We start from the raw sequence: 15,027 nt of genomic DNA on the forward strand, positions 1-15,027 counted from the left end.
TCCCTTGTATCTTTTGGTGAGTTCTGTGATTGTCTAATCATACATCGTGGAAAACCAAAAGCTGTCCCAAGAAGCCTGAACACAGGCAAGAGAGATCTGAGAGCAAATAGTTAAAATACTAAGCTTTAAATTTGACACAGCATATGAAGTAAAATATCTAGTACAGATGATTCAGGTGTTAATGTAATTCACAGTAGTTCTATCTTCAATTTATTCCACTTCACTCTTGTCTAAAGTGCTCTTTCTCAGGCTGTGGTGCTAAGTCTCTGATTTTTATGCCCACCATTCCACTGCAGCACTAGTGTAAGGTTCCCTTGTCTACATCCTGTATCTTGAATTTGCAGTAGTGGAATTTATCCCTTTCAGGTTTCCCCCGCACCCCCTTGTTCTGTGGCTCCTGGTTCACTCCTTTTAGCCACTGTCTCTACAGCCATAAGAAAAACAATCTATGGCAGCTCTGTAGAGCATAGGGGCTGCTCTCTTGTGATGTTTCATTCTCTGAAGAGAATTCATGCTCTTGCTCTCTTATTCTCACCTCCATGACCACATTTTAATATTCCAGTGTTTCCTTCATTATCTTGGAGAGTTTTCTGTCTCTACTGCATCAGCAATTACCTTAGAATATTTCTAACAGCTGACTTCAGACAATCTTTCTGCAGAAAACACGTTCCTACCATCTACTGGGTTAAGCTGTTAAAATTGGTTTAGTACCTGGCCTTTCTGTGGGAACCCTAACATCTGACCCAGAGACATTTTACTTCTCATCGAGATGCTCATGACTTCTTCAGCTAGGTTGGAGAAAAACGGGATTCTAATATTTGCAACTCAAAATACAGCAATAGTAGTCTCTATAACAAATACATTCCCCTCTGTAGTATGTCACTCACTCATGTTTTCCAGCTGCTCTTTCCCACTCTTGGTTTAATTGTGCTGAAGTGTGAAAATACCCCACCAGAGAAGTCATTAGCGCTCATCACATGCAGTAACCAGCCGTATTGCCAGCCAGTTTGGTGGTGTGATGGTAAATTCCTTCTTTTACCCTGGCAGGTGAATGTCTGAGTTAATATTTTCATTTCTGGGGGATTTAATTGATTTATTTTTTTTTTAAAGCTTTATGTCTGTTTCAAATCTGCAGTGTTCTTATGGTCCCCTCCTTGAAAAATTACAGTTGCCTCCACCATCTAAACACAGAGTGCGCTTATTCGTTGCTTTGGGGGCTTCATCATGGTGTTGCTATCCTGTGCAGAAAATAGTTGCCACTGGTCACTGTTAACCACCCATGCTCATCCTGAGTGCTTTTAGTGTTGGCACCAAGAGAAGATATTTGAATCAGACACCTCACTGTCTTGCAGGTAGAAAGAGGGCATTGATGGTGGTAGGTCACTGTCAGCTCACTGTCAACTCTGTTCTCACTTCAGCTTCCTGCTTGATTTTTGAAACTTGAATTCTTAATTAAATCAAAACATGAAACCTAAAATGAATGCTGAGAGCAATTTGTAGGCCAAAACCACCAGAAAAGATGATACAGGTTTTAGGAGACCTGATTTGCAGCTGTGACTAGTCCAGAGTCCGTCGCTGCTGAGCCATCTGGACCTTCCCTCAGTTTTACCTGCAGATCTGAAGAAGCAGACAGTCACACTGCAGTCTGTAAAACCAGGCTGCCTCAGACCTTTGCACTCAGGCAGGTGAAGTCAAGGGGGCATGGCAAGATCTTCAGAGACAAGAGCCTTAGGTTAGGGATGCAATGCTAGAATTATTAATAGCATCTTTTTGATGTGGAGATGATTGCAAGGTGAATTGAAACTGACTCTGAAACCAACCAGCTGGCATGGAGCTTCATCTCATTCCTCGATTCCACATTGGTTTTCTGATTATTTCTTGAACACCTCCAGGGAGGGGGCATTCATGACCTCCTGGACAGGCTGTTCCAGTGTCTCACCACCAACACTGGAAAGAATTTCTTCCTAATCTCCAGTCTCAATCTGCCCTCCTCAAGCTTCAATCCATCCCTTCTTGTCCTATCACCACAAGCCCTTGTAAAAAGTCCCTTCCTGGCTTTCTTGTAGGCCCCCTTCAGGTACTGGAAGGCTGCTCTAGCTCTAAAGTCTCCCTGGAGCCTTCTCTTGTCCAAGCTGAACAGCCCCAGCTCCTTCAGACTGTCCCCATAGGGGAAGTTCTCCAGCCCTGTGATCATCTTCATGGCCTCCTCTGTACCTGCTCCAGTAGTTCCATGTCTTTGTGCTGGGGATGCTGGACTGCAGCCTTCTGCTAAATTTGGAGAAGACTATAGCTCAATTTCTATTTCTTTCTAGGCATGGGCTTTTTTCTGACCTTCCAATAACCCCTTTAGAATTTTGGGGCTGGTAAAATTACCCAGTTTCCATTTTCTATGTTCACCTGGAAGAAAAATAATGGAACCGTTACAGGAGCTTTAAGTAATTTTCTGTTGATCTGGTTGTGCTGAGATGAGCAGAACACAGATAAAAGTATGCATGAAGTCACAAAAGTGAAACCAGAAACTGACCAAAGGTCTTCTTGGATGTGGCACTTGAAGGCATGGTTTAGTTGTCATGAGGTGTTAGCTATTAGGTAACAGGTTGGACTTGATGATCTCTGAGGTCTTTTCCAACCTGGTTGATTCTATGATTCCTCACAATCCATGAAAGCAATTGCCTTTGGGTGAAGTGTTGTGCTGGGGTTTTCAGGGGGGTTGTTTGTTGGTTGTTTTTTTTAAGCAGAGATGTCTCTGTGTCATCAGTGTATGTTGAATTTTGACTGGATGTTTGCTGTGGTGGTGTCTGCAGAGAATCTGGTCCTAACGTGGTGGTTACGGGGCTGTTTTCCAGCAAGCATTCATTTGTTCTGCTAAAACATCCCAAGCACACACGGCAGAGCTCTCACACTACCTAGTGCAGCTGAGCCATTTTCTTCCTCCTCAGCATTTTCCTGAGGACCCCTCTGATTTCCTTGTTCCTCAGGCCATAAATTAGGGGATACAGAAATGGAGTGATGTTGGTGTAGACCAGAGACACCATCTTGTCTCGAGCTGGTGAGTAGCTAGACTTGGGGCGAATGTACATGAAGGTGGCACAGCCATAGTGCAGCAAGGTGAGGCACAGGTGTGAAGAGCAGGTGGAAAAGGCCTTGCCCCTTCCCACAGAGGAAGGGACATGTAACAAAACAGAAGCAATGCAACCATAGGAGGTCAGGATTAGGAGGAAGGGGAGCAGCAGGAGGAGCACACAGGCAGCCAGCAAGGGCAGCTGAGTGCTGTAGCTCTGTGTGCAGGCCAAGTGCAGCACAGCAGAGATGTCGCAGAAGAAGTGGTTGATGCGAAGTGGCCGACAGAAGGGTAGGCGGAAAACAGCCACTGTGAGCCCCAGGGCCACAGCACACCCCCCCAGACAGCATGCCACAGCCAGCCTGAGGCACAGCCCCTGGCTCATCACAACCCCGTAGTGGAGTGGCTGGCAGATGGCCAGGTAGCGGTCGTAGGACATGGCTACCAGGAGGAGACACTCAGCCCCACCCAGTGCCACAAACAGGAGCATCTGTGCAGCGCAGCCTAGGAAAGAAATGGTGCTGCCACCCACCACTGCCAGGCTGAGCAGTGCCTTAGGGACAGTGACTAAGGTGTAGCAGAGCTCGATGGCGGAGAGCTGACAGAGGAAGAAGAGCATGGGAGGACGTGAAGGCTCCATAAGCACCGCCATGAAGATCATCATGTTCCCTACCACTGTGGCCACATGGACAATGAAAAAGACAAGGAAGAGGAGGACCCGCAGACAGAGCAGATCGGAGAAGCCGAGGAGCAGGAATTCCATGGTTACATCAGTGCTCTTATTGTCCCTCTCCATGCAGCCTTCACATGGCATCTACAGGGAGGAAAACAGGAGACAGCTGAATTTAACCTGATGCCTGGCAATCATTTCCACAGGAAATATCATCGCAGTGCCATAGAACCAGTGTAGCAGAGCTCCTGGCCTGGGGAGGAAGGTGATTTCATTGAAAACCATCACTGATTCCACTCAAGTCACATTCAGCACACTCTCAACACCAAGCTTCTTGTGCCTAGGAATATTTGCCATGATATTGATGACAAGGAAAATCAGCTCTTGGGTCTTCATTGCTTCTTCTTACCTGTACTTAGGTTGGCAACCAAGGGCAGGTTGTGAACTTCCACGAGGTACACTTTAGGAGATTACATTGATTAGTCTCTCTGTCCTGCTTTTGAGAGCCATCACTGGACCTTGCTTCCTGATCTGAGTGTCCCAAGAAGCTGCAGATGGATGTGCTGGGTTCTTGATGACCATCAACACCTACATACAAGGACAACCAAACAGTGACCTGGACCTTCTGCTCTACAAACTGACTCCAATGAATGGGAATTTGAGGTGGGGACTGGCTGGGTTCTGCCTCCCCCACAAAATTCATATAGAAACTGGGTTTCAGATGAAAGGGCTCACTGATTAGACGTGAGGATTTAGACATGAGGATTCCCAAATTGGAGCTGACATTTTTGGCTACTTGCATCTTCATGCCTGGCTCAGCCCCATAGGGGCATCAGAGTTAAAGTAAACAAACTTCCAAACTGAACCCCAGATGTGGCCATGGCAAGCTGCTCTGCAGAACAGTTTTTACAATAAACCACAAAGCTAATGTCCTACAAAGGATGAGATCTTACTTGTCACAGGAAGAATGCAAAGTGCCTAGGAGTGTGGAGTGAGGCAAAGCTATTCAGTCTGAGATTCTGTTTCTTGCCTGGTCTGGGATCCCTCTGGCTGTGATGTCCCTGGAGCCAAGGTTTTCTTCCAGCATTTCATAACCATCCTCTCTTCTCTCCTGCAGGATCCAGTTCCTTATATACCATCTGATGCAAAGGTCTTTCCTCTCCCCTGCTGCCTCTGCCCTCCCTGCAGCAGTGACAGGCAGCTCCATTCCTCCCTAGAAAAGGCAGTCTGCAGATTGTATGTAAATCAAGCACCAGGATGTAACTGCACCTGCAGAGGAAGGCAGAGTCTAACACCCTCCTGGAGGGCTCTTTCTCCTTCCACTGAAGCAGCTGGAAGGAGTTCATGATTTCATGTACCTGAAATGACAGGGATTTAATTCACAAAATGCCTTGGCTATTCTTTTGAAATAAAACTAAGTCTGGGGGTCTTTAAGGAAGTTTAAACCAAAATTACACTTAAAGGCAAAGCAAAAAGAGCACAGAAACTTTCAGCCCATCTGTAGAACTGTGCATGGAGTTGTCAGCATCATTTCTGACAGGCTCAGGTGCTCAGCAGTGGGTAGCAGTGACATTACTCAGACTCCACTAATTGTGATTACCATTGTCACATTAATTCCTAGCCTGAAATCACTGAAGGCTTGTGTAAGTAGGAAAGGGAGGCAAAGTCAGATTTTTGACCCCTCAAATGGAACTGCTTTCTGTTAACCCAGCTGGGTTGGCAAGTGTAAATATGGTGCCTGAAGATTTTCCCCAGGATATAGTTTAGAGGAAGTTCACCTTTCAAAGTATTCTTCTGTAGTATTTTAGCTATATGGCCTTCCAGTATCTGAAGGGGGCCTACAAGAAGGCTGGGGAGGGACTTCTCAGGATCTCAGGTAGTGATAGGACTAGGGGGAATGGAATGAAGCTGGAGGTGGGGAGATTCAGGCTGGACATGAAGCTGGAGGTGGGGAGATTCAGGCTGGATGTGAGGAGGAAGTTCTTCCCCATGAGAGTGGTGAAGCCCTGGAATGGGTTGTCCAGGGAGGTGGTTGAGGCCCCATCCCTGGAGGTGTTTAAGCCCAGGCTGGATGAGGCTCTGGCCAGCCTGATCTAGTGTGGGGTGTCCCTGCCCATGGCAGGGGGGTTGGAACTAGATGATCCTTGTGGTCCCTTCCAACCCTGACTGATTCTATGATACCATGATCATCTTTGGGGGATAAAACTACCCCATGCATCAGTCCAGTCTGGGAACTAACTGTGTTGGGAGCAGCTCTGCAGAAAAGAACCTGGGCTTCCAGTGGACAGCAAGATGAACATGAGCCAGGAAGAGGCAATGAAGACCAACTGCATAGTGAGCTGCAGTAGCAAGGATGTGACCGTTGGGTAAACATTTGAAGCAACATCTGGACCACTGTCCACTGATGTAGTCCCTCATATGAGAGGTGACACCAAGCCCAAGAGGAGCATATTGCATCCAAGGAGAGGCTGAATGAGTTATGTTTGTTCAGCTTGGTACAAAGAGGCCAAAAAGGGATCTTGCTGGTGATTTTAGCTGTAGAGAGGGGGCTGGAGAGACAACAGAGACAGAGTTCTCTCCAAGGGGCACAGGGAAACAGTCACATCATCTGCATCAAAGAAAATCCTAATTTGCCATAAAGAAAAAACAAACAAAAAACCCCACCAAAGTTCTTCTTACAAGGGTGGTTTAGCACTGGAACATTCTTCCCTGGAGGATTTCCACCTGTTGCCTGAACAGAGCCATGAGCATCTTGATCAGGCTGTGGAGCCAGCTGTACTGGGAGCAGTGTGTTGGACTAGAGGCCTCCATAGGTTCCCTGGCATCTCAATCTTTCTCTGAGTCTGTGGTTCTGTTCAGATGTCCAGTATGGACAGGAGCAGACCTGTGTGTACCTGAGGAGCTTCCTTGTTACAAAGGGAAATAGTTGTGGAGTTTTGGCTCCTCCAAGGCCACTAAGTTGGATTCTGTAGTGTCACAAATTTAAAATTAGGCAGAATTTAAATGTCAAAGTGCTATCTATGTAAGTGGGTTTACTCTTTTTGAAGTCTGTCATCTAACTTCTTGGATTTAAAGCAGTGTTACCAGCAGATTGAGAGAGGTAACTCTGCTCCTCTGCTCTGCTCGGTGAGACTTTACCTGGAGCACTGTGTCCAGCTCTGGAGCCCTCAACACAGGAAGGACATGGACCTGATGGAGCAGGTCCAGAGGTGTGCCATGAAAATGATGGGCTGGAGCACCTCTGCTACGAGGGCAGGATGAGGGAGCTGGGGTTGTTCAGCCTGGAGAAGAGAAGGCTCCAGGCAGACCTAATAGCAGCCTTCCAGTACCTGAAGGGGCTACAAGAAGGCTGCAGAGGGACTGTTTGCAAAGGCCTGCAGTGATAGGACAAGGGACAATGGTTTGAAATGAGAGAAGAGCAGATTTAGATTGGATGTTAGGAACAGGTTCTGCATCATGAGGGTGCTGGAACACTGCAACAGGTTGCCCAGGGAGGTAGTTGAGGCCCAATCTGTGGAGAAATTCAAGGTCAGGCTGGACAAGGCTCTGAGCAGCCTGATCCTAGTGGAAGATGTCCCTGCTGCCTGCAGGGGGGTTGGACTGGATGACCTTTGGAGGTGCCTTCCAACCCAAACCATTCTACAATTCTACAACAGCAGAGTCTCTCAGTTTGCTTCCTTAACTTTCAACATTTAAAATCATTTTATTATTTCAGCTTTTTTTGCCCTGTGCTGTTTTTGTTTAAGGTACTGCAAACAACTCAGGAGGCAGAATGTCCTTAAAGCATTGACACAACCGAGTTCTGAATTCTCAGTCCCGTTGTATAATAATGAATAAAACAACCCTCAAGCCTCTGTGACACGTTGGCTCTGCAGCTGTAACAGGAATAAAATCAAGGAGGTGGTGATTGTATAGTTCCATTTAGCAAACTGGACAGATTATAAGGGGGAGTAAATCTTTGGAGCGAGTTTATTTTGGTCAGTGCTTTGAAGAGCGAGATTGCTCCCTCTAGCAACCAGGGTGAGAGTCTCAGAACACTAGCTGCCTAACTTGTGTACAGGTTGTGTTATAACACAAAACTCAGGTAGTTAGGTGCCATTTCTTCCCTTAATTTATATTTCTCCTCTCTAACCCAAACCACAGGAGGAAATCTGCTGCCCCAATAACGATGCGGAAATATTTATGAGGAACTCTTCTGAGAAGTTTGATTCCCCTACGTTAGGCAGTTTCAAGGCCCAGCTTGACAGGGTGCTGGGCCAGCTCATTTAAACTGTGTTCTTACCCTGAAAGGCTGGGCTAGATAATCCTTGAGATCCCTTCCAACCTGGTGTTCTCGGAGTCTGTGAGTCTTTGTTGGTCCCTTTTTGCTGCGGGACTGGAGGTGCAGCTAGGTGAGTCAGCACAATCCCAGCAACCAATGCCAGACTGTCAGCAGGAATAGGCACTCTTTTTTCATTCCTTCTTTTTTTTTTCTGTTTCATAGTGCCCAGGCTCACAGTGAGTCAGGGAAGGCACTTTGCTGTTTCAGTCTGTGGGTGTGTGGCTAAGCTGTCATTTATTAACATGCCATTTACCCCTCCTTGCAATGTTTCAACACACGCCTACACATTGCCTCCAAAACATGGCTCACCAAACATGCCAGTGTTAGCTGGGGTGAGGTGTGCATCCCCGTGCCAGAACACACAGCAAGACACTGAAGGAGCAGGAGAGGAAGAGAATATCCACCTTAAAACAATTCCATACTTCCTCTACCTTACACCTTGCAGGTTCCCAGCGTTTTCAGTGCAGCAGCTTGCAGACAAATCCCTATCAGATTAATGAAGGCTCAGTGCTTGCATGTCTGGAGTCTGCAGCGTGTCAAAGATGGACATTCTTCCTTGCTGCAGAGTTCAGCCCTGCTCTCCTCCCCCACACCGTGTGATTTTTGTTTTGTTTTCGTTTGTTTTGTTTTCTCCCTTCAATACATGCCTGCAAGGCTTTGGAGCTGGCCTGCCTTAGCCTGAATGTGTATAAAGAGTTTCTTGGAATCCAGCTATGGTTAATGAATCACATCATATCAGTTTCTATCAGCAACTGCATGTTCCCCTCGGTCTTCAGAAGAAGGACTAGCACTGAGCTTGCCTATCCACACCTGCAAATTGCCAACTTGCTCCAAAGAAGGCAAGAGAAACAATAAAGTCACCTGGAAAGTATTAGTGGGAAGCTCAGTGCAATCTGGAGAAACATGGAGACAGGTGAGACACATATCAGGAAGGGAGCTTGGAGGAGAGGGGCAGCCAGTGCCTACCGAAGAAACAGGGCTCTCCTCCCAGACAGCCCTACAGCTCTGACAGGGCAGAGAGATGTACAGCTTTGCAGCAGGCCAAAAAGAATGTTCAAGCAAGGTGGGGTAATCAGCCAGTGGAAAAAGAGAATGAAGAGGATAAGAAAGATCTTTGCATGGAAATCAGACTGAGATTGGTCATCTGGGGGCACACACTGTTGTGGAAAGCAAAGATTTTGGCTTCAGCAGCTTCACTGATGTTCTGCTGCAGGTATGTTCACAAGTCCTTTGTTATTCAAAAGTGACTTCTGTGATTAGGGAAATTAGGCATTGTTAAAGTAGGTTGCTTGAATTGGTTTTGGTGATGAATGAAATGTAAGGTTCCCTCTAGTGAAAATGCAGCAGTGGCAAAGTGGAAGTGAATGTTACTGTTCATTTGTGACTCCAGAAGGGCTGGTTAGGATCAGGTTGTAGCTGGGCTAGGGGCTGGAAAGTGCAGCATCTTGACAAGCACTTTTTAACAGGTACTGGATCCCCATTCTGTAGTCAACAGGAGTCAAGAAATGCTGCTTCCCACAGAGGCAAGACACTGAGACAGTTATGCATAGCCTTTAGGAAAAGCAGTGTTTCCTTATTGTTGTGCTGCTCCAAACTTTCTGGGAACCAGGAACTGAAACTGGCTGAGGTAGTAACTGCAGGGTGACTGGCACCCACTTGCTTTGGTGAGAAAAACATCACCTTGCTCTCCCTGAGCTTCTGTTGCTTAGCTTGATAAACAAGCTGGGAACTCACTCTGAGGAAGATGCTGAGCCATAAAGCAAGGAGAAGAGAGTTTTGTAAAAGAAGGGTAGGTAGCCTGGCTGGCTGCTCCTCATGGTTTGTCGAAGGTGGGGCGTTTCTTTCACCTCGTTGTACTTACTCATACTCTAACCCAGCCACAGACACTGTCCTGCATGGCTGCTACGAAAACGCTTGCACGTCTCAGCTCATGCTGCCACAAGCATGAAGCTTCTCCTATTCTGAGAAAGGAAATTAAAGCTACTGAAAGAGAAATGGCTGGGAACTAGAGATAGGAAGGGCAAATCCAAAATGGGAAGTCATGAAAGAGAGAATGAAGAGATTTCAATTGAAAAAGACAAACTGAAAAGTAAGCTACGGGCCCTGGAAAAGATTCACTTGAACTCTGGTAGTTAAGACAAGGAAGAAGGTGGAGGTATTAAGAAAAGCTGGCATTCTGAAGACAGCTCTGAGTTTCCTTATCTGAAGGAGTGATCAAGTCCACCCCAGAGATATGAAAGGAGAATATATGGGACAGTGGTTGGTGCTTCTGGGGGCTGCAACCGCCTTCACATCTGCCCTGGAAGCCTTTCCCGGTTCTTCAAAGTAAGCTCCTGACCAAAGGAGGTATCTACAGAGTATAACTCTTAATGTTACTGGAAGTTAGGTTCAGATTCATGTGGACAACTTTGTGGGTGTCTCTGTGGATCTCATTAAAAGTTTGAGTTTCAACTTCCAGTTTATAACCTGCAGCCAGAGGGACTCCTCTGTAGCTGCACCTCTCAGTCTTGAAGGAACTCAGCAGTGTTCAGCCGCTTTTGGGACTGAGATCACAGCACCCTAGGGACCTGCTGAGAACCTCTGGTGTTGACATCTGAAAATAATCTATTTATTGCATCCTTTTATTCCCTGTGTAATAGCAAATAAGCCATTGTCCCACCTGAGCTCTTCCTTAGGGTGACAGTGGCTGAGACGCTCCCCCTGGGACATCATTTGGCTTTGCTTAATTAGATCTGATGCACCTGTAGCTCCTTGAAGGAATGGCAAATAAGATCAATCCTTAGGAAGTTTTCCACAGGAGACACCATCCCAAGATGGTGCTGCACACCCTCCATCCCTAATGTACCCAGGCTCCTTCTTGTCCTCCCATTCCATGTTTGGCCATCCAGGTTAATGTTTTGCTCCAGAGTCACTTAGGAAGCTAAGGCTCCTTTTCAGGATAGTGAGGCAAGTAACCATCAGCCCAACCTGTTCCCAAAGAAGCTTGTTGCAGAGTGACCTCTGGCAGCCAGCATCCAAGACTGAATGGACAAACTCCATGCTCCTGTTTCAAGCCCTTCCTCTTATCATTACATTCCTTCTAAACAGTCCCTTCCCAGCTTCCCTGTAGGTCCCCTTCAGATATTGAAAGCCTGCTTTAAGGTCTTCCTAGAAACATCTTCAAATTTTCTGAGGTTGAATTTGATCCCACTGTGCTATTAAAGAGCAGTGGTCCCAGTACAGACCTCTAGGGGACACCACTTGTCACCCATCTGCATCTGGACATCGAGCCAGTGACTCTCTGAATGTGATCATCCAGTTCCTTATCCACTGCACAGTCCACACATCCACTCCATATCTCTCCAGCTCAGAAGGATTATTGGTTGGACTTGATGATCCCAGGGGTCTTTCCCAACCTGAATGTTTCTGTGAAGGATCTTGTGGGAAACTGTATCAAAGCCCTTGTAGAAGTTCAGAAGATGATATCCATTGCCCTTCCCTTGTCCACTGATGCAGTCACTCCATGGTAGAAAGTGACTAGGTTGGTCGGGCAGGATGTACCCTTGGTGAAGCCGTGCTGGCTCTTTCCAGTCATCTCCCTGTCCTCCATGTGCCTTAGCAGATCTTCTAGCGGGATCTGTTCCATGTTCTTCCCAGGCACAGAGGTGAGGCTGACAGGTTGGTAGTTCCCAGGTTCCTCCTTTTTTCACAATGGGTGCAGTGGTTCCCCTTCTTCCAGTCTCCAGGGACTTTATCTGCCAGGACTTCCCAGTTCCCTCAGGACTCTGGGACACATCTCATTGGGTCCCATAGGTTTGTGTACGTTCAGGTTCCTCAGGTGGGCACAAACCTTGTCTGCACTTACAGTGGAGGGATTTTGTCCTCCTGGTCCTCATCTTGTGGTCCTTCAACTCAGGAGGTGCAAGGAGACAGGTTGCCAGTGAAGACTGAAGCAAAAGTGTTGTTGAGAGCCTCAGTCTTCTCCTCATTTGTTACTAACTCCCGATTCTTGCTCCCCAAGGGGGTACACTGTTTAACCTGCCTCTTCTCCTTGACATACCTGCAAAACCCTTCTTGTTCTTCGCATCCCCTGCCAAGTTCAGCTCCAGTCATACCCTGGCCTTCCTGATCCCATCCCTACACAATCAGGCAGCATCCCTATACTCTTCTCAAGATCCCTGTGCCTGCCTCCACTGGCTGTGCAGTTCCCTCTCATTTTTTAGTTTAACCAGCAGGTCATGGCTCAGCCACACTGGTCTTTTCCCTTCCTTGCCTGATGTCTTACACATGAGTAGTGAGAGCTCTTCTGCTCTGTGGAAAGTGTCCTTAAATATCTGCCATTTCTGCTCTGCTCCCTTGTCCCTGAGGACCATTTCCCAGCAGGTCCTACTGACTAACTCCTTGAAGTTTGCCTTCCTAAAATTTAGGATCCTGACTCTGCTCCTTGTCTGACTCACATCCCTTAGGACTGTGAACTCCACCAGTGTGTGATCACTGCAGCCCAGGCTGCCTCCAGTCTTGACATCCCTGGTTAGCTCACCTGCATTGGTGACCATCAGATCCTGTATCACATCCCTGGGGCAGAGCTGCCTACTTCCTGGCTTAGAAAGTTATTGTCAAAGCACTGCAGGAGTCTCCTCCATTGCCCACAGCTTGCCATCTTACTTTCCCATCAGAGGCTGGGGTGGTTGAAGTCCTCCAGCAGAAGGAGAGCCTGTGAGTGTGAAATCTGCTGTAGCTGGAGTAGGGAGGCTTTGTCAGTAGGCTCCCCTTGGTCAGATGGCCTGCAGAACCATCCACATGGTTCCCCTTGTAGCCTTAATTGCTACCCAGAAGCTTTTGGCTCATCACTATCCTTTAGGGACATCTCTTCACACTCTGTCCATTCCCTTAACATAGAGGGCAACACTTCCTCCCCTCCTTCCTGTCCTGTCCCCTCTGAACAGTTTGTAGTCATTGATAGTCACACTCTCCAGCCACAGGAAGTTTCAGTGGTGGTCATTCTATCATAGCTTTCCAGCAGCACAGTAGCTTCCAGCCCCTCCTGTTTGCTGTGTGCATGCAGCCACTGTGATGGTTCCTTGCTGCCTTCTACTACCTCAGGAGGCCCTGGCTCACCTCCATAAGGCTTTGTGCTGCAGTGTTCTTGGCATGCCTCAGCGCAAAAGGTTGAAGGTCCTTTTCTCTCTGATCTTGGAGTGTTATTCCACAGCTTGTCACAGACAAACCAGATGTTGTCCTCCCCCTTCACATCTAGTTTAAAGGCCTGTTGATCAGCCCTGCAATCCCCTGAGCAAAGCCCCTCTTCCCCCTCTGAGAAAGATCGGCAAGCCTGATGCCATGTAGGCCACCCCATTGTCAGAAAAACCCAAAACTGCAGCTGTGGCACCAGTCATGAAGCCATGTATTAATAGACTGGATCCATCTGTCCTTTCCAATGTCACTGCCTGCAGCTGGAAGGAGAGAGGAAAAAATAACCTGTGCCCCAGATTCCCTCACAGGCTGTCGCAAGGCCCCGAAGTCTCTTTTGATCGCTCTTGGATTGCAAGTCACAGCTTCCTCTCCACCTGCATGGAAGATCAGTGATGGGTAATAGTCTGAGGACTCTACCAAGACAGGACATTTCTTAGTGATGCCCTTAAACCAGGCTCCAGGGAGACAGCACACTGCTCTGTGAGGAGGGTCTACCTTGCATATTGAACCCCCTGCTCCTCTCAGGAGGGAGTCACCTATGACTACAACCCTTCTTCCTTGGGGATGTGGTTGTGATGCAGGCAGTTGGCCTTTCTGACTGTGGACATAGGTCTGGTGTAGGCTGCCCATAACCCACATCTTCATTTCACTGGTCTTTCTCAACCACAGCCTCCTATCTGTTGTTCAGAGGTACCTGGGGGAACAAGGTGGGCAAGGAGGGAGCTCACCTGCTGCCCTGACCATGAACTCGCCTACATTCACTCTTTCCGTGTAGGCTTCTGCCTGTGGCCTGGCAGGGGCTCCAGATCCTTTTCCACCAGGCTGCTTTCCAACTATTCTGCCCAGCCTGTAGCTGGGGTTTTGTGAGCAACGTGGAGGACCCAGCACTTGGTCTTGTTAAACCTCACTCTGCTGGATCAGCTTATTAACCTCCTTATCTCAACCCGGGGGAGTTGTGTTATTTTCCCTCCCATCTGTGTGTGGAGGGCATCCTCATGAGAGTAGACTGTGGAACCAGGATAGCTGCTGGCCTGTCATGATATGGTTACTCCACCAGCCACTGGATTTAGGTCTAATCTCATCAGATTTTGTCCAGGCTCATGCAGGCCCTTCCCAAGAAGCCACCAGAGGAAAGATATCCCAGCCATGAAATTCAAAGATAGGCTTTTTCCAGATGTGCTCTCTCAATATCTTCCTTTTCTGGGATAGATGTTCTCTGTGATTGTAGCACTCAAGCTAGTGAAAAATCATACTTACTGAGACTAGCATTTGAAAAATCCAGTTCTTGACAAGTGACATCACTGTACAGGTAAGATCCCACCTCACTCAGGTCTGCAGCCAAATGGGGTGAAGAGGCCTTCCACAAGATTTCAGTGCAGTCTCTTGGTTCAGTCCAGTCACCAGGTCAGATGCTGGTCCCTCCCAGCTCTCCTGCCTCCTCCAAGGCCAGTCTGCATGCACACTGTGGTGTTCATCTGACAAGGGGCCAGTGTCAGCTGCTGTGCAGCCCTGTGCTGCAGGCAGGCGCAAGCCTGGGTGCCAGAGCTGCTGTTCTGTTGGTGCAGTGCAGCCCCTGGGCTAGGAGGGGCTGACTTACAATAGGGCTTCTGAACTCAGGTGCAGTCTTACACTGTCACACTACATCAGATTAGGCTCCAGAGCAGGCTTTTTACACCATACAGAAGCAAAATCATGGCCACCCCTGAGGACAGATTCCCAGCCTGTGTGCACACAGCAGCCTGCAGGGCTCCCTTGGATGAGCTGCAGGAGTGTTTCCATTGGTATCTTAGCAGGCAGCCTCTT

At 47.8% G+C, this 15,027-nt stretch overlaps 1 protein-coding gene across 1 annotated transcript; it reads right to left on the bottom strand.

Annotated features, from left to right (window-relative positions):
- Positions 1-2,906: 2,906 nt before the first annotated feature.
- On the bottom strand, positions 2,907-3,875 carry LOC104299512 (olfactory receptor 10AC1). The gene has a single exon (XM_009899676.2). The coding sequence runs from the start codon at positions 3,873-3,875 to the stop codon at positions 2,907-2,909; it is 969 nt and encodes a 322-aa protein (XP_009897978.2).
- Between the last annotated feature and the right edge of the window lie 11,152 nt (positions 3,876-15,027).

This window comes from Dryobates pubescens, chromosome 15 (assembly GCF_014839835.1).
Source record: "Dryobates pubescens isolate bDryPub1 chromosome 15, bDryPub1.pri, whole genome shotgun sequence".
In the NCBI taxonomy this organism is placed as follows: Eukaryota; Metazoa; Chordata; class Aves; order Piciformes; family Picidae; genus Dryobates; species Dryobates pubescens.

Bases quoted from the DNA above. Each gene is read 5' to 3' on its own strand.
- LOC104299512 (XM_009899676.2), bottom strand. From the start codon at position 3,875: ATGCCATGTGAAGGCTGCATGGAGAGGGACAATAAGAGCACTGATGTA.